Source organism: Equus asinus, chromosome 8 (assembly GCF_041296235.1).
Source record: "Equus asinus isolate D_3611 breed Donkey chromosome 8, EquAss-T2T_v2, whole genome shotgun sequence".
Lineage (NCBI taxonomy): Eukaryota > Metazoa > Chordata > Mammalia > Perissodactyla > Equidae > Equus > Equus asinus.
In genome coordinates this window covers 70,973,632-70,994,771 of record NC_091797.1, presented here as the reverse complement: position 1 = coordinate 70,994,771, position 21,140 = coordinate 70,973,632, and the positions used below count along the sequence as shown (strand labels likewise).

General features: G+C 54.3%; 1 protein-coding gene across 12 annotated transcripts in view; it reads right to left on the bottom strand.

The window, feature by feature from the left end:
* The window catches only part of RIMBP2 (RIMS binding protein 2), a 246,515-nt gene that overhangs the window by 37,141 nt on the left and 188,234 nt on the right, over positions 1 to 21,140 (bottom strand). For 11 of the 12 annotated variants that reach the window (XM_070515837.1, XM_070515836.1, XM_070515842.1 and 8 more), the window contains exons 6-10: positions 13,646 to 13,850; positions 9,193 to 9,338; positions 7,783 to 7,859; positions 4,959 to 5,068; positions 1,803 to 2,615 (exon numbers count right to left, since the gene is read on the bottom strand). In XM_070515837.1, the coding sequence (XP_070371938.1) occupies positions 1,803 to 2,615; positions 4,959 to 5,068; positions 7,783 to 7,859; positions 9,193 to 9,338; positions 13,646 to 13,850 (1,351 nt within the window). Of the gene's footprint in view, positions 1 to 1,802; positions 2,616 to 4,958; positions 5,069 to 7,782; positions 7,860 to 8,166; positions 8,448 to 9,192; positions 9,339 to 13,645; positions 13,851 to 21,140 lie in introns of those variants that run through there. The other variant, XM_070515839.1, reaches the window with a different exon arrangement.

Sequence of the window (21,140 nt, the reverse complement as noted above, 5' to 3'; positions counted from 1 at the left end):
TCTCCCCATTCCTGCCACTCATTTCACTATCCGCGGTCCAGACACTCCTCCTTCTGGACAGGCAATGGAAATAGCCTGCTATGGGATGAGAGCCCAGGGGGCTCCCTCAGCCCTCCTGCCACGTGAGGACACAGAGAGAAGGCGCCATCTAGGAACCAAGAAGTGGTCCTCACCAGACGCCAAGTCTGCTGACGCCTTGATCGTGGACTTCCAGCTTCCAGAACTGTGAGAAATCAATGTCTGTTGCTGAAACCCCCAGTTTATGGCAGTTTTATCAGCCTGAGTGGACTAGGATACCCAGTGGTCGGGAGCTAACCTACGGGAACACTCCCTGTGCTTGGCATCTTCTCCAGGGTCCCATTCCCCTCCATCTCAATATGAGCTCCTCCAGGAAGCCTTCCCCCCATCCCACTGGATGTGCTCCTCATCCTCATCTGAGTCCCCGGGAGTCCCTGAGATTGGTGCTTCTCGTTTCTTCACCTCAGCACCGATGGCAAGATTTCAGGGGAGGCATCAGTGGACAGAGGGGTCCTCACTATCCTGGTTTTCCTGACTGATGTCCTGGAAGCCAGGCAGGAAACCAAAGGTCATCACAGAACGTGGATGAATTGACCTTTGTAAATTACTTCCTACCCGGATGCGCTCCTCTCCCTAAAGCAGTGTCTGTCCCACCTGCCCCTGACCTTGCTGCCTTGTATATGAGACTCTAATTGACTATGGATTTCACAAATACTGGAGAGCTCAATGAAAGAAAAAGTGAATCCACCATGAATTGAAAAGCCAATCTTGCATTAGATCAGAGTTTGTGCAGTTGGTAAAAATATCCTGGAGGATGACTGAATTGTTCGTGAAACTGTTGGGAAATGAGGTTGCGCAGGGCTGGGTTCATTAATCTCGGAAGAGAAATCCAACAAGGAGAGCATCAAGACAGGTGTCTCCAGGGAACTATGTGACCGTCACAGGACTGAGACAGGGCCTAGACCTAATGAACGACGCCTTCAAATATTTTTGCAAAACAATCTTCTTCGCTCAAAGAAGGCTGCTCTTCCCCAGGTGTCCAGACTCCTGTCCTGGGCACAGCTGACCTGCTTGGAAGGGCTACCTTGTGTGTGCATCCAGTAAAAATTAGCACAACAGAAATCTCTGGGCGTCCAGGTAGTAGTTGCCCCTTAGCACTGGGATCCTGATTAATCAGAAAACCAGCAGACCCAGCAGCCTCGTCCCCCTTGTCCCACGTCTTCACAGTGTCCCGGGAGTGTGCGTGGGAAGGGGAGGGGAGCCCACTGCTCCTCCTGTTACAGCTGAGAGTGCCGGGAAGGAGCCGGCGGCTCGCGAACCCCCAGAATCGCGCCAACAGTGGGACTCCCTGTCTTCTCCTCAAGTTCACCCACATGTGAGAGAGAGAAAGAGCAATTCTGAGAGGAGTGTGGGCACTCAACGAGCACGTGCCGGGAGAGGATGCTGCAAGGAAGAGGAACGCCTGTCCCCTAGGATGGTCTCAATTTCCTCCTGTCTTTGTAGGACTGAGCCTCTTGCAAATGCAAGCATGAAAAGAAACATTTTCAACAACATGGCCCCTAAACAAATCCCAAGTATTCCTTCTGTCTCACACACACACGCACACACACACATACGCACACACGCTCATATTCCGTGCTTCCTGGGTGATTTAAGGCATTTTCCAGGAAAATGGTGGTTGCATGCAGTGTTCCCCTCTGCTCCCTGCCCCGGCCCCTCCCGTTGTACAGGGTGACATCCGGCCTCGTCCCCCTTGGGGGGACCCCATGGAAGGACGGGCTCACCTGCAGGCAACGTGGAGAACTCCACGAAGGCCTCCTGCTTCTCCCGCTGCTCCAGGGGCAGCTGCCACGGCATCTGGTGGGGTTTGGCCAGAACCTTCACCTTGTAGGCCATGTTGGGTCTGAGATTAAAGAACTGGTACTTGTACCGCGCAGCCTTGACGATGTCAAACTCCTCCTCGTTGAGGAAGATCACATGGCTGTAGTTGCTGTTGGTGGGCAGCCAGGAGAGCTGGGCGGAGATCTGCGTGATGTTGTCCACCCGCAGGTGGGAAGGGGCCACCACCACATCCTTGCCCACCAGCAGCGTGCACTGCAGCTCGTCCGAGCTGCCCCTGCTGGTCATGCACTGCACGGAGATGCGGTAGGTGCAGGCCGCCATGTTGAGCTTCTCGATGAGGGCCTTAGTTCTGCCGCCCAGCGTGAGGCTCAGGCGCGTCTCCTTGTCCACCAGCACGTTGTAGCTGCTCACCGTCCCCCATCCCGGGGGCACTGCCGGGGGCTCCCAGCCCACAATGACACTTTTGGCAAGTTGTTTGATAAGGGTGATTTTTCTAGGGTAAGGCACGATGTCTTCTCCAATGTCGTCAATGTTCATGTCCAGCGTCCCCGCGCCGTTGTCGGTTATGCCGGTATCTGTCTGAGTGGGGGAGTGGAGGTCAAGGATGCTCTCCCCCTCCACGCCGAAGCTGGAATGGTTGATGAAATTCTGATCCTGTTCATTTCCCAGTGCACTTGCCAGTCGCGACTCGTTGTCCTGGACAAAATCCACAAAGTTGGAGGGTACCAGACCCCTCTGCCCATCCAGGAGTTCGCCTGTTGGGTACAAGGGCAGCGTTATCCTCTGACCATCTCCTCAGGCCCTGAGTCCTGCAGCTGACTCTGCACCTCTCCCTGATGGAGCCATGCAGTAAAGCAACAGGGCTTCAGTGAGATTCCTGGGCTCTTTACAGGAATCTGTTCACACATCACCTCCTCAGGACCCCAGCCCCACCACCCACAACCCAACCTTGCCATCTGCTACCCCCCATTAGCCTGCCTGGTTTTCTCCACAGTGCTTATCGCAATCTGAAACTTCCGTGTTCATCTATCTGCGCGTGGTGATGAGCCCCTTCTACCTGGGGCAATGCCCCTCGGGGCAGGGAGATTTATCACCACACTGAACATCCTAGAGGGACACATGGTACATGGCAGGTGCTCGGTTAGGGTTTGATGGAAGGACGAACAAACACGTAAAATAGGCGGGTTTTGGAGGTTAGAAAACTAGACATCTCACTCTTAATTTTGTTTGAGCAATCATGCGAATAGGAATTAAAGGTGACTTTCCCATTGCAAAGCTATGTCCATCTTAATGAAATTCCCAACGTGTCCACCGGGGGTGAGACAAGACTATCAATTTGGTGCCAGAACCACCTGTAGGTTAAGTGGCAAAAAGATGCCATCAGGCTAGCTCTCGTGGCTACAGGTGGTCATGGTGGGGACCCCTTTATATTTCGTGAAATGACCTAGCTTCTGTGTATTCGCTTTATTAGTGGGGCTCAAAAGCAGACGCCCGGGAAACTGAGGAGCACTTTGAGGAGCTTCAAAGATGACGCTGTTTGGATAACCTTCCAGCACCAGCAGGAAGGGACATCTGCTCCCACACATCACAGAGTGTCCGCAGGCAAACGGCTCCATGGAGGCCAAGGGACCCACGGAGGCTGGGAAGAGCTGAGCACTGGGGGCTGCTCTCAACAGACCCCCGACTCAGGACATGCAACTGGCCTGGGGGAGTGCATGCGGCCATTTAACCCGTCCTGGGTTCAACCAGAATAAACAAGGCCTCTGACTCTGCTTCTGACCCCACGGAGGGCGAGGGTCCTGAGACTGACTCTGCCTGGAAGGTGTCCTATAAATACAGCCTCCTTTCCACACAAGGGGAGATGATGGTGATGATGATGTGATGACTAACATTTATTGAGCAACTACTGTATACCAGGCCCTCTTCTGACCTCTTCACACCTATGACCTCATTTATCCTCACAGCCACCCCACAAGGTGGGAACTACAGCTGGGGAAACTGAGGCACAGGGCAGTGAAGCAAAGCTTCCCACTATCACACGGATGATGGGACCCTGAGCTTGGCAGCCTGCTTGTGATCAGGCCTCTGGGAGGTTTACGTGGCATGAAGCCTGGTGTGAATGTTCCGGAGATTTCCAGCAAGGGTTTTCTGGCAGCCGCCTTGGTCCCATAGTTCTACATTGGTGTGAAAACCGGTGAAAGTAACGTGAATTTATGTTAAGAGTTCAAACTCTTTTGCCACCAATCGTGGTGAAATTTCTGGGGTGGAGGATCCACGACAGTGCTCCCGAGAACCGACAGGAAATGATCCCGCCCACAGGCTCCTGAGCATCAACGGAGGCAGCCTGACCTCACACCGATGAGCACCCAGGACAAGAGCTGAGGGCCTCTGTCCACGAGGTCGTGAGACAGAAACCTGCTAGTTTAGCAGGAAATAGTCCTCCACGCAGGTGAACCAGGAAGAAACCAAGAGCCTACTGTGTACAAGGTGATGGAGAAGTTTTGGGGGCTCAGGGATCTTGATTTATGAAGCTGCTGGCGCTGTCACATGCTCATCCTCAAGCTAAAAAGGTGACAGAAAGTCAGGCATTTCAGGCAGAGGAGTTTACATTTCCTGATTTCAAACTGTGGGAAGGGGCCTGGGAGGATGTGGGCCAGGCCACCCTAAGCGAACAATGGAACCTCAAGGTCAATGGGATGGTGCTGAGCCAGGGGAGGCCACCTGGAAGGCGCCCTGGCCCTGCCACAGAAGACGTCTACTGGGAGACCCGAGGATGCTGGGGCAGAAGATGGAAGAGGGAAGAGAGACTTTTTGGGAACAAGAGGATCCGTCAGCCCCGTGTGCCCAGGAAGCCCTGCCGAGACTAACATTATAAAATATCCCCCGAGTGGCAGAGGTCTACTTGGAGTTAAAAATAGGGAATCCCATTCAATCTCAGAAAGAGGAAACTGATAACTCTGGAGAGCGGGAGGGTCAGAGGAGAGGACTGGGGCAGCCAGGAGCGATTTGGGAACCCGGCCGGTCTATCAGGCCCCCGGACAAATTAGCCTGGGGTGGACTGGCCCCTGTGCGCCGATGGGCCCCACATCCTAACAGACCTTCGTAGAAGCCGTCCTCATCCATGTCTCCATAGACGTAGAGGTATTTCCCTGCCGTGAGGGGCAGCTCAGCTTCCGGGTTCTCATTGGGCCCATCAAAGGGGTTGTAGCTGGGGGGAGAAAGGAGACTCATTCAGTGGATGCCCTGTATGGAGAGGGGTCCTGGCCCCTCCCTGCAGAGTGCAGACTGCCATGATGCTTCTGTCTCCTCTTCCTGGCAAACTACAGACCCGCATGACGGCTCAGTGCAATGAGCCCTCTGTACACCGAGAATTCAGGCCACTGTTGCCCTGCTCATAGATTTAAAACAAAAAGTTAATTCTGAAACCACATCGAAAGCTCAGAGCCCTTCGTATCAGATGACATGGTTATAATTCCGATATTTCTGTTCACACCTGTCACTTCTGCCATAACTACAAATTTCCAAATTACTAAGTAAGTAAGAAATTAACCCTCTGGTCTTTTGATATATATGATTTAGCAAAGGTAGAATCATGTTACATATACTATTTAGCAATCTGCTTATTTTTTACACTTTGCAACATGGCAGGACTATCCTTCCACCTCATGAAATATTCTATCATGTCCTTTTTAAGGGATGTGTAATATTCCACTGAACAGGTTAGCATACTTTATTTAACCAATTTCCTAGTGTTAGGCATTGATGTTGCTTCTAGATTTTGGCTAATAAATCAGTGTTGCATCATATATTCTTATAAACATATCTTTGCACACATCCACACTTTCTTCCTAGAGATAAATCCCTAGGAAGTATATTTGTATGTACTGCCAAAATGCCCTGAAAAATGGATGCGCCACTTTACCTTCCTCTCCTCCAGGAATATAAAAGTGCCCACATTCTCAAATCCTCAATTGAGGAATTAACATTTTTTAAAGTCATGTCCAACTTGCAAATAAAACTTTTGTTAGACGAATTTTGGATTTTCTAATTAAAAGGGGGTGATGGAAACGGGGATTGTTTGGACACAAGGAGTGAGGGTCCGGGGTCCAGGATGACTCAAAGCTTTCTGGCCTTGGGGTGAGCAGATGCGGATACAATTGCTGAGTGGGGGTCCCTGGGAGGGCCACTGGGTGCACGGAGGACAGAGACCAAGGGTTCACTCTGGATGTCTTACGTGGATTAGGTGGTGACTACATGAGCTCAGAGAGGACATGGGCTGGAGACAGGGACTGGAGTGGTCGGTGTGCAGATGAAGAGTCCACCTGAGGTGGGAGGAGGGAGAGAGAAGACGGGAGATGGGCCCCGGCTTCAGGAAAGCCCACATTCAGCTCTCAGGAAGGGGAGTCTCAGCTGGTGAAAGAGAGGCTCGAAGAGGCCAGAGGTGAGAGGAGCACGGTGGGAGCTGAGGGGGTGTGCACAGAGGAGGTCAGAGAAAATGACCATCCACCGGGGATGAGCGGGTAACGGATGGGGTCTGTCTGCGCAGAGCACTGCTGTCTGTATATAAAAAGGAAGGGGACCCTGACACAGGGCACGGGTGGGGCTTGATGAGCGGTGCTGAGCTCAAGACTCCAGAAACGAAAGATGCAGGAAGTGTCCAGAATAGGGAAACTTCAGGAACAGCCCAGCGGTTGTCCAGGGCGGGTGGGGATCGAGGGGACGGGGGCAACAGCTGGAGGGGACGGGGTTCTTGCTGAGGTGATGGAGACATTCTAAACTCGACGGTGGCCACGGTGGCACACATCTGAGAATACTCTCAAGCCCATGGAACAGCACGCGGCAGATGCGTGAACTGTACAGTGTGTGAATTATATCTCAGTAAAGCTGCTGGAGGAGAAGGATGGGGGCGCCCGGGTCAGCGAGGGTCGTCTGGCTGTGCGCATGGCCGGGAAGCAGAGCTTCGAGGGAAGAGAGTGACGGGTGGTGCCGGAGGGGAAGCGAGGCTGGCGAGGCTTCTCTGGTTTTAAGTTTGGGGAAACGTCTAAGCAGGTTGTGGAACAATGACAGTGTTTAGCCCCAGGGGAAACCCAAACTCCCACTTTAACCTTCAGAGCCACTCCTCTGGGGGCCCAAGGGCACTGAGAGGACTGGCATTCTGGGCTATTCACAGTTTGGTTTGGTTTGGTTTGGGTGGGGGGAAGGGTGGTAAAAAGAATAAACCTAAAACCATCACCGGGAAAACACAAACAGCTCCAACAAAGGACGGACGCAGACGTTGGAGCACTGCTGGTGTGACTGCGTATCATGGATAAACTCGGTGGGGAACTGTGCTCGCTCCTCGCCTGTGGACTCCGTCCTCAGGTGCGTTAGCTCTTGGGCACCTGTCCCCAGAATAAGCCTCCCTTTCCACGAAAGTGGAGGCAGTGGAGGCCAGCGGGCATTTTGCAGGTGGCCCCGCACGTTGCACACTGCAGCTCCAAGGGGCCAGGCTCCTGGGGGGGCAGGGAGGGTGTGCGGCTCACCGGGGCCCAGCTTGGCTAGAGAAACAACCTTGACATGGGCCAGCTCAGCATCCCAGCCGTCGCCCAATTTGCAGTATTGAGGGCTCCGGGTAAAGAGCTGTGCCCCGTCCTCACCCACATACAGAATGAAAGAACCACTCTCCTCTCAGACACGGGGCGGGACTGAGCCCTCCTCAGGCCCCACTGACAGTGGCCTCGCATGTCTTCCCAGCACTGTGGCAGTGTCCCCAGGGACAGTGTGATGGGCTTGTGTGGGGGTGCAGCCAGCACTCCGCTCCCAGCCCCTGGGAGAAGGGACGTCCTCAGCGAATGGAGGGTTCCCCGACGCAACACCTCCCGTGCCCAAGGCCTCCTGTGCTCACGGGTGCTCAGGAGGTGCAGAGAGGAGCATCACTCTCACCTGTAGCGGGCAACACACAAGTGGACCTTTCCCGAGTATCTCTGCTTGGAGGTATTGGAATTCCGTTCATTATCCATCTGTTAAAGACACAAGTGGATACGCAGGCTGCTGAAGCTGTAGGTTTCACACTTCATGCCAGAAACACACAGGGAATCCCTTCCGCAGTCTCACTGGGCTTCAGGGCCTCAGAGGGTGGAACTCTCATGAGACGCTGCTACACCCATATTCTCAGGCTTAGGTCTGAGCCCAGAGACAAAGCGGGTCCCTCAGCGTGGGCTCCTTGGTCACACAGAAGGATGTTTATAAAGAACTCGTCTCCACATACCAAGATTGGACTCAAGGTGGGGACCCTCCCCAACTTAATTTAAGGCATGGGACGCTCACCGAGCCAGACCCAGGGCAAGTGCCAGACGCTGCTAGGCTCCTTGGAAGACACAAAGACAGACAACAATTTGTGCCCTCTGCCCTTGAGGGGCTCAGTCCACAGAGGGAGACAGAAGCGCATCGGATCATCTGATAGTGCACCGTGCTCCAGGACTGGGACATCCTGGAAGACTGCGTGGAGAAGGTGACATGGGGTGCACTTTCCTCCGTCCTACTCTTCTTTGCTGTCCCGGAGTCTGCGGAGCACCAGGACTGCCTGTGCGTGTTTCCTTACACCTGCTACGACAATCTCTGGGGTCAGGAGGGGGTGAAGGAGAAGCCCATCGTTGGTCAACGGGGCTGGAGGAGGAAGCATCGTCTTTTCTCATAGGAGTGGGAGTGAATGTGGGCAGGAGTGTGAGTTCCTTCCCCAGACAGGAAGGCAATGTCTCTGCTCTCGTCCCTACTCATAATACCAGACTCTGCACAGCAGTCGGAGTGGAATTAGACCATGTTACTCCATCCTAAAACCTTTCAGTGGCTTCCCACTGGGCTTAGACAAAAAATCAAGAGCTTCCCTTTGGCCTATGGCCTCAACTCGTCTCTCCACTCCTCCCAGCTCCACTCCAGCCCAATGGCCCTCTTCTGGGCTCCTTCATGGATACAACACAACACAAGTAGCCCAATGGCTGCCCTCGCCTCTGCCTCATCACTCTGGGTCACTGGCTTGTGTCGTCGTCACAACACTCGCTGTTACCTGACTTTTTAAGTGTTGACTTGTTTATCATCTATCTCCCCAGGAGAACAGCATCTCCATGAGAGCAGGGACCTTACCTGTCTGTTCATGGGGAGCCCTCACATCGGGCAGCACATGGTAGGTGGTCCGTGAAAACTGGTTGAGAGAATTAATGGGAGTGAGGGAAGAAGCCGGGAGAAGGAAGAAAGACGAAGAGGATGAGGAAGAAAGAACGAGGGAGGATGCTCAATGTCACCCCAGACATCATGGCACAGACAGGCCAGTGGGCCCTCTGCCAGGACAGGACTCACGTCTGGCTCAAATCTGCATCTTGGGCTACTGGATCTTGACAGAAAGGTGGGCTTGACAGACAGAGGCTCCGGCTTGTCACGGGGGAGCGGGAGGGGCCGGATATATTCACCAATCGCAGCGCGGCTTCCAATAGAGCTCTCTTGACCTGGCCACGAGTATCAAAACAATGTGAGAAAGACACAAACAAAATAATAAAAGCGCACTGGTCCTTTGCCTTCTGAGTGTGCCTTTTGCCTTCGTTGGCATCAGCCTTGATCTGTCTACACAAGCTGGTCTGACCCCACCTCCGCTCTGGGCAGTCCATCTGGCAGAGTCCACTCCTGGCTATAACAATTGTTTGGTGGTGATGGTGGGGTTGCATGTGAGATGAGAAGGTACCATCAGAGGGAATTTAGTGGGAGTCATTGGCAAAGAGCATCTCCCCTTGCCTGACTTACAACTGAGAGGCTATGAGGCTCGGTAATGCTGCAGCCATATTACCACCAGGAGGAGGAAACTTTGTCCAAGAATAGAGCCTGCTCATAGAAAAAGGAGCCATAAGATGGAGAGAGGAACTGGATCCTGGTGACATGGTTGGAGCCCTGAATCCAGCTGTTCCTGAAGCTAAACCCACCTACTCTTCATCTACTTTATATGATAAATAAATTCCTTTTTACCCACACCACGTTAGGTTGGCTTTGCTGTTACTTATGACCAACAGTCCTAACTTATACACAGAGTGGCCAAAGGGCCTGGTTTATAGCTAAAAATACTTCTTATAAGAGACGTATAAGGACCAAAGTAGTTCTCTGCCCTCCCTTCCTCTCAGAGTTGAGAGGGCCGCTTAGGCCTGCCCTCGCCTGGAGGGAGAATGGGGCATGTGACCAGTGCTGGCCTCGACTGTCGGATTGAAGTCAGGCACCCTCCTTAGGATGAGATGGGAAACTCAGAAGCAGCTCTTTCCCTTCCCTGAGCTCCCAGGCCAGTGGGCTGCAGATGCTCCTCCCTGGCTGTAGCTGTCCCATCACGGGGTTGCCTCCCTGAAGAACACGACTTACTGAGTCCAAATCAGGAACTGAAACATGTGCAAAACAATGTGGGAGGGGTTCCAACAATGGCTGTGCAGAAGCCACCTGCCACAGAGCCCCCGGCTCCAGCCTGACCAAGGGGACAGTGAGAATGCACCACTGAGACAGAGAATCAATGCTGAAATAGGCCTGGGTCCCCTGCTGGGCAGTCAGATCTCAGAGAGCAGGGTCTTGCTCTGGTCACTGCATACAGCCCGAGTGCCCACAGCAGGCCTTGGCCTACAGCAGGTGCAGAGGAAACACTTACTGAATGAGTCGACTCCCAGAAGCCTCAGAAGACCAGCCTAAGACAGAGCTGGTTGCAGGGTTCCTAGTGCTGCAGACTTGACTTGCTCTCATCTCTCCGAGTGATGGAGAGAGACCCCTGCTCAGGCTTGCCCTGGCCACAGACCCATGAGTGGAAGTGATGTGTCCCGCTTTGGGCAGAGGCTTTTTTGAGCTGGCGTGCAATTGCTGTTACCTTTCCCCTGCAACAGAACATTCCAGAAAGAGGAGGCTCTGTCTGCTAGCCTTGCCGAGGGAAGGCAACGTGGATCCAAGTCCCTAAGCCAGACTGAGAAGGACATGGAGCATGATTGAGACATAGATGTGGCTGTTTAAACCCCTGAGATTTGGGGGGTGTTTGTCACTGCAGCAGAACATGGCCCCTCCTGACTGATACACAGCTTGGTGAACAGCGTGGGATGACGTAACCAACAGAGGTGAATGAATATAGCAGAGTTCCCTCGCATTCACATGTAACTTGCACAATCCAGTTCTCTAGAGGAAAATAATTCATTGGTGTGGTGGATTTTCCCGGCCATCCTGCTCTGGGTGGATATGAGGTTAGAGGCAGAAACGGGCCATGCCCTTAGGTGGCGCTGGCTCCCACAGGCCCCTCGTGGAGTGAACATGGCACTCTTGTGATTCGACTGCTTCAAGATACATATTTTCTGGAAAATATGGCCGCTAAGCCCAAACCAATGACTTTGTCTGGTGCTTCACCAAAACCAGCTCCAATCCTGGAAGGAAAGCTAGCCGTGCTGGCGGTGGCTCTGGGAGGTGGCGTGCCTCTTTCCAACACGCTCCCTTCCCAGGAGATCCCAGGGATAATTCTGTCCGTGTGCAATTGTTGCCTTGTCTGTTCTCAGATGTGACCCCACTGTACAGAACGCGAGTCCCTCAGGGGCTCTCCATCAACCCTTCATTGCCCTCCTCAGCCCCTGGGCCAAGCTGGCCTCAGGCAGGAGGGGGCTGAGGGCATGAGCACACATCCACCCAGGGCCTTCTCTGGCCCTGTGCTGGCCCTTCCTGTGCCTCTTGCCCTCGGACTGTGTAAAGAGGGAAGCCCAGCCAGCGCCTGAGCTCCCGGGTGGCGCTCACCGTTAAAGGGGCCCCTGCCCTGTGCAGTCCAGGAAGGACCTTGGGGAGGTCTCAGGATGGCCGGAGGAAGCTCTCTCGTAGGCTTCTTCCTGAGGACTGATAAGCGATGCCAGCACAGCAAGGATGATGTAAGGATGACGCCAACTGTGCAGGGGCCTTGCGCCAAGTGTGGGGCGAGGCAACAGTTAACTAAACGAGCTAGGTCAGTTAGGATGACGACCTCCCAGTGGCTACACGGAAGCCTTGGCACAAAGCTGTTCTTCTGCTGAGACCTGAGCACTCAGCTTGGCAGAGACGCAGTCCTGTTTTGCTTGGTTCTTAGTCAGGGTCCATTTTCCACTGTCATGAATCAGATCCCTTCTTCCAGGTCGATCTCGACACTGAGTCACTCAGGTAAATCTCTGCTCCCCCTCCACTGACCCCTGAGCTTTCCCCAGAAGAACACTGACGTGCCTCGCAGAAGAGAGTTCACATAGCAGGCCCGAGGCTGCTGTCTTTAGAAGGGCTGAGTCTGGGAACTCAGCTTCTACAATGCTCCCTAACCGATGAGGGGTTTCACTGTAACTAGGCTGCGTTCACAATGTGGTTTTGCTGAGCCTCTGCCTTCCTTCTGGCAGTCCGGGATTCTGGCACGTGCCGGGCAGAGGTGCCTATGTGACCAGCCCCCAGTAAAACCCTGGGCTCCACGTTTCTAACGGGCACCCCACACTCGCGGCTGCATTTTTCACTGTGAGGGGGGTGCTCTGTGTGGCCCTTGCAGGAGGCAGACAGCATAGCATGCTTGCACATGGATTCCTCCAGACCCCCGTCTCTTCCCTCATGCTCTCACTGGGTACCGGTCCAGTGTCTCTGTAACAGACTGAGCCAGGAGCTCAACTGTATGCTGAGTCCTGGACTCACCGGGTGTGTGCGGGGCTTGGGGACCCTGAGAAACATGCACTGGCCAACCCTGTAGGACCACCCAAACAAAAACTCCTTTTTCCTCCGGTAAGAATGTAAACTGTCTTATCTCTTCGCACCTGTCAGGGTTCACAGCTCAAACATCGTTTCCCAGAAGCGGCCCTCCCTGGCCACCACAGGTAAGCTGCGCTGGTCACTTTCGATCTTACCACCCTGTCCTCACGCCCGTGCCTGGTGGGAGGCCCCCTGGTCATTCGTCTGTCCACTTGCTTCTTGTCTGTCTCCGCCCATGAGAGGAGGCTCCTCGTGGGCCTAGCCATCTGGTTAGCACGGCAGCCTCGACACCGTGAACACGGCCTGGCTGCCCTGTGTGCTCAGACGTGTGGGGGGATGGTCAGAACTTCTTGTCCCTCCGTCTGGTTTACATAGCCACTTAGCGCTCCAGCTAATGCCTGAACAGGAAGGGAAACTACAGGCCACTAATCATACTGAAGGGGGTTTTATCAAGATATGAGCTGCATACATCATTTCAATAACAAAAAGCACCAAAAAGAACTTATCACATGTCTGATAAGAACTCGGAGAAATGGGGAAGTTCTCTCTCTTTTGTGGAATTCCAAAATGGGGTTCAGACACTCATCTCCCCTAAATTTTTTTTAGAAAATCAACTTTTTAAACAGATAGATATACACGGGTCTGCATTCCATTAACCTGTGTGTCGGGTTAACCTCCAGCAGAAGGATGCTCCCAGGCTGATCGGAGAACTCCGCCGCGCCTGGACTGGAGGGTTAGTTAGATGCCTCTCTGATCAGCCTGCCTGCGACTAAGACAAAAATCACCCCCCGCCTCACGCAGAGTGAGACTTCCTGCTCCCCACTCTGCCTCCCAAACACAAATGTGACGGGGAAGCGTTACAACGCCCCGCCGTTACCATGGCTGCCTTTGTCGGAACCGACAAGTCCCGTTGGCTGGCCTTGCTGGCGTCCGCAGTCCCACGGTGGTGGCCCACTCTCCCCAGGTACCATAAAAAGGTGCCATCAGACACACTAGCTGTGCATAAGCTCCTGCGCAGCTCGCTGGCCGCCCCTTCTCCACTGCAGCCGAGGCCGGGACAGGCGCTTACCTTTGCTGATGGAGGGGGCTAGTCCGTTCATGTACGGCGGGAAAGGCTTGCTGGGGGATGTGGGGACATCCAAGGAGGCCACAGAGCTGCCGCCCAGCAGGTCGATCTTGCTCGCGTGCTGCCGGAACTTTTCCAGGTCCCGGGACAGCAGGCTGAACTGCTCACTCTGAGTCCGGCATTTCTCCTCCAGCTCTCGCACCTTGCTCTGCATGGGAGAGGCAGGGACATGTGTCACCTGGGGGCACCGTGTGGTGGGGACGTGTGTGTGACTGTGAGAGTGTGTGGTGTGTGCATGCATGTGTGCTGTGTGTGAATGTGAGTGGGCATTATACGTATGCATATGTGTGCACACGAATGTGTGTTGTGTGTATGTGTGTGTGTGCACATGTGTAGTGAGTGCAAACGTGTGTGTGTCTGTGGCGGGGGCTGCCTCCTACCTCCGGGGAGAACAGTGATAACACAAGCGCCGGTGCAGCTGGCGGGTGGCCGAGTTCTCTCCCAGGGTGCGCGTGGGAAACTACTGGTGGCAAGAATCCTGCAAACACGCAGATCCCAGCCAGCCGCGGATTGTGCTGGGCTCTGCGTGCAGCCGGGCACTTTGTGGTTGGCACGCCTCGCCATAGCTGTTTCAAATTTGGAGCACGAGGCCGTGACACAGCCCGGACTTGGGGGAACGGCTCAGTTGCTAACCCACGGTGCATTTTTCTCCAGGGGCACTCGCCCCTGGTGCTGCAGAGCCCCAAGGATCACCGCTTTAGCAACGACAGCAAACTTCCATCTGCTGGATTTGGTCAGCACCACTGCTGCCATCTGCAGAACCCAGAGGCATCTCGGGCGCTCTGGGGAGAGGGAAGCCTCCCTTGGGGACACGTGTCAGGGAGGGAGTAGCCCGGCCAGCTCCCTCCTGTCTTTGTGGCTCCTTCCCTGGCTGGTTCTCAGATTGGGTGGGCATGAGCGAGCCCCTCTCTCTCCTCCCTGGACACTCAGGGACCACAACCCCCCGCCCCCCGCCCGGTGCAGGAGCAAGCCTTTGTCTCCCATGACGAGCATGTCAGGCACTGGCCCACAGGCGGGCGCCCGCATCCAGGGGGACGTATTGAGGGTCCCTCTGTCTCTTCACTCTATGGTGTTCTCTTCACGGTGCTTTCCACCCCCGATGTTATACTAGCCCCTGATTATTTCTCATCAGCCTGCAGGACTGGACGGTAAGCTCCAAGCCTTCGCTGTCTGGTTCCCTGGTACTCTCTCAATACTTTGCACAGAACCAGGCACACAGTAAGTGGTCGATAAATGTCAATCAGTGAAAAGAGGGGACCCCTGACTTGCAGGCTTCATGTCCTCATGGTGGTGGCTGGTTTCGTGTGCATGGAGTCCCGCCTTGTCTCCGCTCCTCACTCGATGGTAAACGGAAAATCTCATTGGCTGTATTATTAGTTTTGTGTGTTGTCTGGCTTCTCCCGCTAACATGTCAGCTCTGTGAGGGCAGAATTCGTGTCTGCGTCTTTCCTGCTGTATCTGGTACCGAGTCAGCGCTCAGTAGAGGTTTAGTTTAATACAGCTGTGCAGGCCGGGATTCGGGAAGAGCAGGGACCAGGACAGACGGGCCCTCAACCCGACTCACGGGCTCGGCAATAGGCCCCCCTCCTTCCCCGCCTTCTGTGTCCTCCGCCTCCCCTCCGCCCTCCTCCCCCACGCAGGCATTAAGCTTTTCAGCTCCTTAGTCCAGAACGAAGTGCTATTTATGTTTGAGATCACAGATTTCTAAAAATAAACCTAACAAATCCCAAACCTGTAATTAATTTCTTCATTCTTGAAAAAATCAGCAGGATTCTACTTTTAAAAAGCTGAATGAGCTTGGTGTGAGAGCTGTCTGCCCTGAGGAAGGCAGAGAACTGAATGGGGCACCCCAGGCCCAGGTGGTGAATGTGGAGAGGGCCGCATCGGCCTCCTGCCTGAGCCTGCTCTGTCGGGGAGACGCACGCGCCCAGGGAGCAGCTCTGACCCCAGAGCAGGATGGTGACATCACGAGCCTCGAGACCAAGGGCTCTGGCGTTCCCCGCTCAGCCCCAAGTCGTGAGTGTGTCCCAGGGCAGAGCTGTAGGCCCTTGGGGCACAGGCAGGGTCTTCAGATGTGGAACAGCTGCCAACTACCCGGCCTCGGGCAAGGAGGGCATTAGAAGAGCTCAGCTGGGTCATCTGCATTGCAGCAGGTGCAACGGTGGGGTGCGAGGATGCAGGTGGTTTGTGAAGAATGCAAACGCTGTTTTGAGGGCCACGTATTCATTTCATTGTGCAGCAGGACAACGCAATGGCACATCAAACCTTGATACCACCTGCACGTGAAAAATGACCCAACTAAAAAGCAGACTGACTTTTCCCTTAAGTAACATTCTTGAGATGACAACATCACCGTGAAGGAGAACACCTGTCAGGGCTGGGCTGCTGCAGGTGTGACTATTAACAGGTAACGAAGGTGCATCTTTGGGGTGATGACGCCACCTGTATTCCTGACTGCGGTCACATGAGCCTACACGTGCAATTAAATCCCACAGAGCTCTACGCCAAAGGAAAAAACACAAGTGAGTGTGAAAACTGGGGAAACCCAAACGAGGTCTGGAGTGTGGCTCCTCGTCGGCTTCCTGGTTTTGACAGCGGACTATTGTCAGCTAAGACACTGAGCGACGGGTGCACAGGAGCCATCTGTGTTTTTTGTGTAACTTCTCGTGAATCTAAAATTATTTCAAAGTAAAAATTTTTTAAAAGCAAACAGATGTAAATAAAATATGAAATAATAACAGAGGTGGCTGCAGCTACGATAAAATTCACGGAGGTGGTGCGTGAGTGGCTGGTGGGGGGACATCACGCCAGATGAAGTGCAGCCGAGCCTCAGTGAGCCTGGACCGGGCTAGGGAACGGACACACCTCTGAAGCAGAGCCCACAGGCTCAGCTGCCGGACCTGAGTTGCTGGGGGAGGAGGTGGGTGGAGCACAGAGAGGCAGGAGGATGGATGGCCTGCTCCCCGCCAGGCCCTGCAGGACTCTCAGTCGTGACCGGGGAGAGAGGCCAGGAGTCACGGACAGGTGGCTAGACGGCAGCACATTCCACTTGTTACTACTGGATGTCCTTGGTACCCACTGCTGGCAGGGCCCGGGACCTGAGCTCCCTGAGGGCCCCCCCCAGTCACTCCCTCCTTCCAGGGAACGTGTCTTTGTTCCAGGGTCCTCTTCACAGATGGGGACTGTGACGTCCATTTCCAGCAGCTGGCACAGGAGTTGCCGGTAGAAACGCATGTCGGTTCTGAGCAGCTCGCTCACGTTGTGCCATGATGACGGGGGGAGGGTCCTGGGGGCAGGCAGGTTTGGAGCCAATGTCAAACCATCAGGGCAAAGTGGATGTCCACAGAGGCGGTGGGGAAGGAAAAGGAGAGAAGGGGAGCAGGGCAAACCCAGGAGGCTGGGGCACACGGTAACCCAGGCGAGTATGTTCTGTCTAGAGGGGCATCTACTTCTCAGCATGCGTCCAGACCCATCATGGGCAAACCTGCCAGGTTCCCGGGAGAAGCAGGAATCTTCATTTTAACGTAAAATCTCTCAGTGTTAAATGTTGCAAGTATTTCAAAGGCTTATAAACAGTCTGGTGACAAGGCCCATCTCCAGACAGACACGGCTGTGGGCTGCCATTTTGTGCCTCTGCTTCAGCTGAAGATGGGGTAGCCTTCCCCACACAGGTCAGGTTGGGCTGGACGGCCCTCGTGGCCCTGTGGATGGCCTCCAGCTGTGTCCTCCTAAGTCCACCACACACAGGATGGTCCCCACAAGGGCTTGGGGGATCTGGGACCCACAATTTACAATCTTTCGGGATGGACGGTGTATGTCCCGGGCAGCTGAACTTCTGCTCTGCAGCCATCCGTTGCCATAACTGAGGACCCCACTCCAGGGTGGTCAGGATACACGTGAGGAAGCCTGCGCTCCAGAGGAAGCTGCCCCAGGACGTCTGCTACTGTGTCTCCATGGATGCCCCAGGCATGCTCATTAGTATGGCCAATATGTGGGAAAAAACGGTGAAATTACCAGTTTCTCCCTGAGCATGATGAATGAGAGAAATGGGTATTTGTGGGTGATGTTAGCGGTATTCAAGATCTGTCACCTGGCTCAAATATCTTAGTGCTCCCCACCCTCGAATGACTAGGGCATACGGCCAGCAAAGCCCTTAGCCCGCGTGTTCTTGGGGATGGCCTGCAAGGCTGGGTCTCCAAATGGTCCTGTGTCCAGACACTGATTTGGAGGATTTCTGGGTTGCCTGAGGCCACCAGAACCAGGCCCTGGCAAGCTGAGACGCTTCCCTCAAGCCCACCTTCCAGGCAAGCTGGTGATGGACACTCCCAACAGCGCAGACGAGAGGGACTTCCCTGAGCCACGGAACAGCCTCAGATGCACCACTTTGTGGCTGCTCGTCAGCGCATTTGCTTCATACACGTCTGCGCGTGTGGGGCAATTTGGTGTGAGCCTGGCTTTCACTATGACCTGAGAGCAAGGTTGCAGGGGCATGGCTAAGCCTCTCCACCTCAGATTTCTACGAAAAAGAATCGTGCCCAATCACACCCAGTCGTTTGCGCCTCTCTTCCATCCCCTGCCCCGTTTCTTCTCCGGGTATCAGAGGAAATGGCTTCACAGCAGCAGGCCCCAACTCAGGACCCAGGCAGCTTCCTGTTCGCACTAGTTTCAGGGGGAAAAATAAAGCTGGAACGACCGTAGACGAAAACCAGGGACCCATTAAACCCGAAGTCCATCACATAAGTGAGCTTCGTCAGGCTTCCCTCTTCCCGAAAAGAGGCAGGATTTTCTGCAGGAGCCTCCAGGAACAGTCCCCGGGCCTAGCTGCAGCTGGTGGAGGCGCGGGTCACTGACGCCGGCCCTGCAGCTGGGGTAAGAGCCTGCGATGGTCCCCAAATCACCAGCAGAGGGAACTGCTTCCAACCATGCAGAAAGACAGCAGCAACTGCATTGTTCGACCCTGGCTGGCTTGTTTGAACGTCAATATTTATTTCAGGACTCAGAGCGTGGTCGCCTCCTGGGTGGGCAGCCGCTCTCTGAGTTAAACCGGCAGCATGCACGTCTCCAGCCCCGCTTCTGCCCCCAGAGCCCCAGCCACCTGCAGCAACGGAGCGGAGGGCGGCTGCTCAGAAGCCACTGCGTCCTGACCGTGCTGGGAACAGATGGTACCGCCATCAGGCAAGTAAACTATAATCGGAATAAACAGGAGAGACTTGCAAATTTGGATGTGGGTATTTATAAAGACGAAGGAAAACACACCCAGAGACGTGACTGCGAGCCTTCCCAAGATTCTCCATGTGGTCTTCTCATCTGACTTCCCGGGCTTCATAAATGGGAGCTGCCAAGTAGGGCGCAGTGCCCTGTAATTAGTGTCCAAACCAGGACAGTTTTGAGAGTAAAGGGACGCTGTGAATAATTAGAACAGGAGGCAAGACCAGGGAGCATCCCAGGAGAACTGGGGCACCCTGCGTAGGGGTGATTTGGGAATAAAGTGTTCTGTGCGGCGTCTTTACGTGTAAGCAAGGATTGCGATGCTCTGTTTCATTTGCTGAATACCTACTGTGTGCCAGATGCTGCTGGGGGCTTCTTTTGTTTCATCATTGCTGATGGGGAGAGACTTCGGGGCGTAAGTTGGTAGGAGCCCATCGTACACTGAGGAAAATAAGGCCAAGGTCCCACACCCAGCAATGGGTGGGACAAGCCCAGGCCTCTCTGGCACCAGCTCTGAGTAGACACTAGATCCTGGTCCACCACTCACTCATTAGGGGACCTGGAGGTGAATCTCGTAAGCTCTGTGGGCCTCAGTTTCTTCACCTATAAAATGGGGTGAAGCATGCCTTCCAGAACCCAACTGCAAACTGTAAGCACAGACTCTAGCAGGCGTGCAGGGGCTCCATGAGCAGAAGTTGAGGTCTTTCATCGTCCGTGGGCAGAGGCTCAGTGTGCGGCGCTGCCAGAGGGATGGCTAACCCGTGAGTTCATCAGCCGAGCTCCATCGCGCTCCTCAGGTGCCTGGACTTGTGTTTTCAGCGAGCTGTGATAGTTTGCTGGAGCCCGTGCTGGCTCACTAGAGCTCCCCGCTTCTCATCGTCAGCGGGAGACACTGCGGCTTCTCCGCTCTTTTTCACAGCAGCCCCCAACTAAGGCAGACCCTTCACCTCAGCGTAATGCTCATGTTTGCTCTGGCTCTTGCCTGCAACTGTAGTGCACACAGAAAAGCCCTATACATTCATCTGAACAGGCCCTTGATTCCAGGGTCCTTACAGGTAATTGCTCTGAGTTCTGGAATCTTCCCAGGACAATGCAGGCTTGATACTGCTATGTAACCAAGTAGCGAGCAGGGGAGACTCTGCTAAGTGAAGATTTCCACTGAGTTACACTCTGCATGCTATAACTCGCCTGGACTCAGCACTAACAAGAGACCAGTGTCTTAAACGGGTGCTTGGGTTCCTGTGTTACTGTGTCATCAAAGTGTCCCACTAAAGAACAGTGAACTCTGAGCTGCGGGTTGTATCGCTGGTTGTCCTGCTTCTGTACTGATCTGCGTTTGTCACACGGGGAGCATGTGCGCAGATAAGCACGCTCATCGATGGACCTCAGAACTCCTGTGCTGCCCACTGATCAGTTTTCGCCCTTGGGCGCCGATTGTGGCCTGGGAAGGGGAGGCGCTAGGGAGATGGAGACGGAGTCAGAGTTAGACGTCGGGCGGCTGAACTGCCAGATCTCAGAGCTTGCAGGCTTTCTCCATCCCTAACCACCTCACCTCCCAGCTAAGATGCACGGGTACGGGGTTGCTGAGGCTCTTCCCCAGGGAGCAAAGACCCTGTGCCCACCACAATTCCTGGGGGAGAGAGAACGTCTGAGAGATACAGGATGCAAAACATTAAGTATAAATCTTCTTTATCTGCTCACTTCTCAGACTCAACGTGGCTGACGTTCTGTCACACTTCAGGGTCAAAATTGCCTTGTCTTGTAAGGATTCTAGGATTCAGACGCGGCAGAGACAAGGCCACGGGTCCCCCGCATGCAGCTTCCTTTCCTGGGCCCAGGAGACCGCACTTCCTGGCTTCTCTCGCAGTGAGGTTGGGCCATGTCACCAGCTCTGGCCGATGGCCCATAAACGGGGGTGACGTTTGTCACTTCTGTAGCTGAGGCACAGAAGAGCAGATATGAGCCCTCTGTGCCACTTGTCCCTGCCGCGGTAACCAGGAAGCCCTGTGCTCCAGGTGGCACAGCCACAAGTGACAGGGAGCCTGGATCCCTGAGTCACCAGTTGGAGGGGAGCTCTGTGGGGCGTTCCCGGACCCGCTGTGAACCTTGTTGACGAGAAATGAGCCTTTCTGTGTTAAGCATGAGATGTGGGGTTTGTCACCACAGCACGCCTGAGCCGAACCTCACCAACACACCTGAGAACCAAGGTCGCCTTTTTGAGGGGACCAAA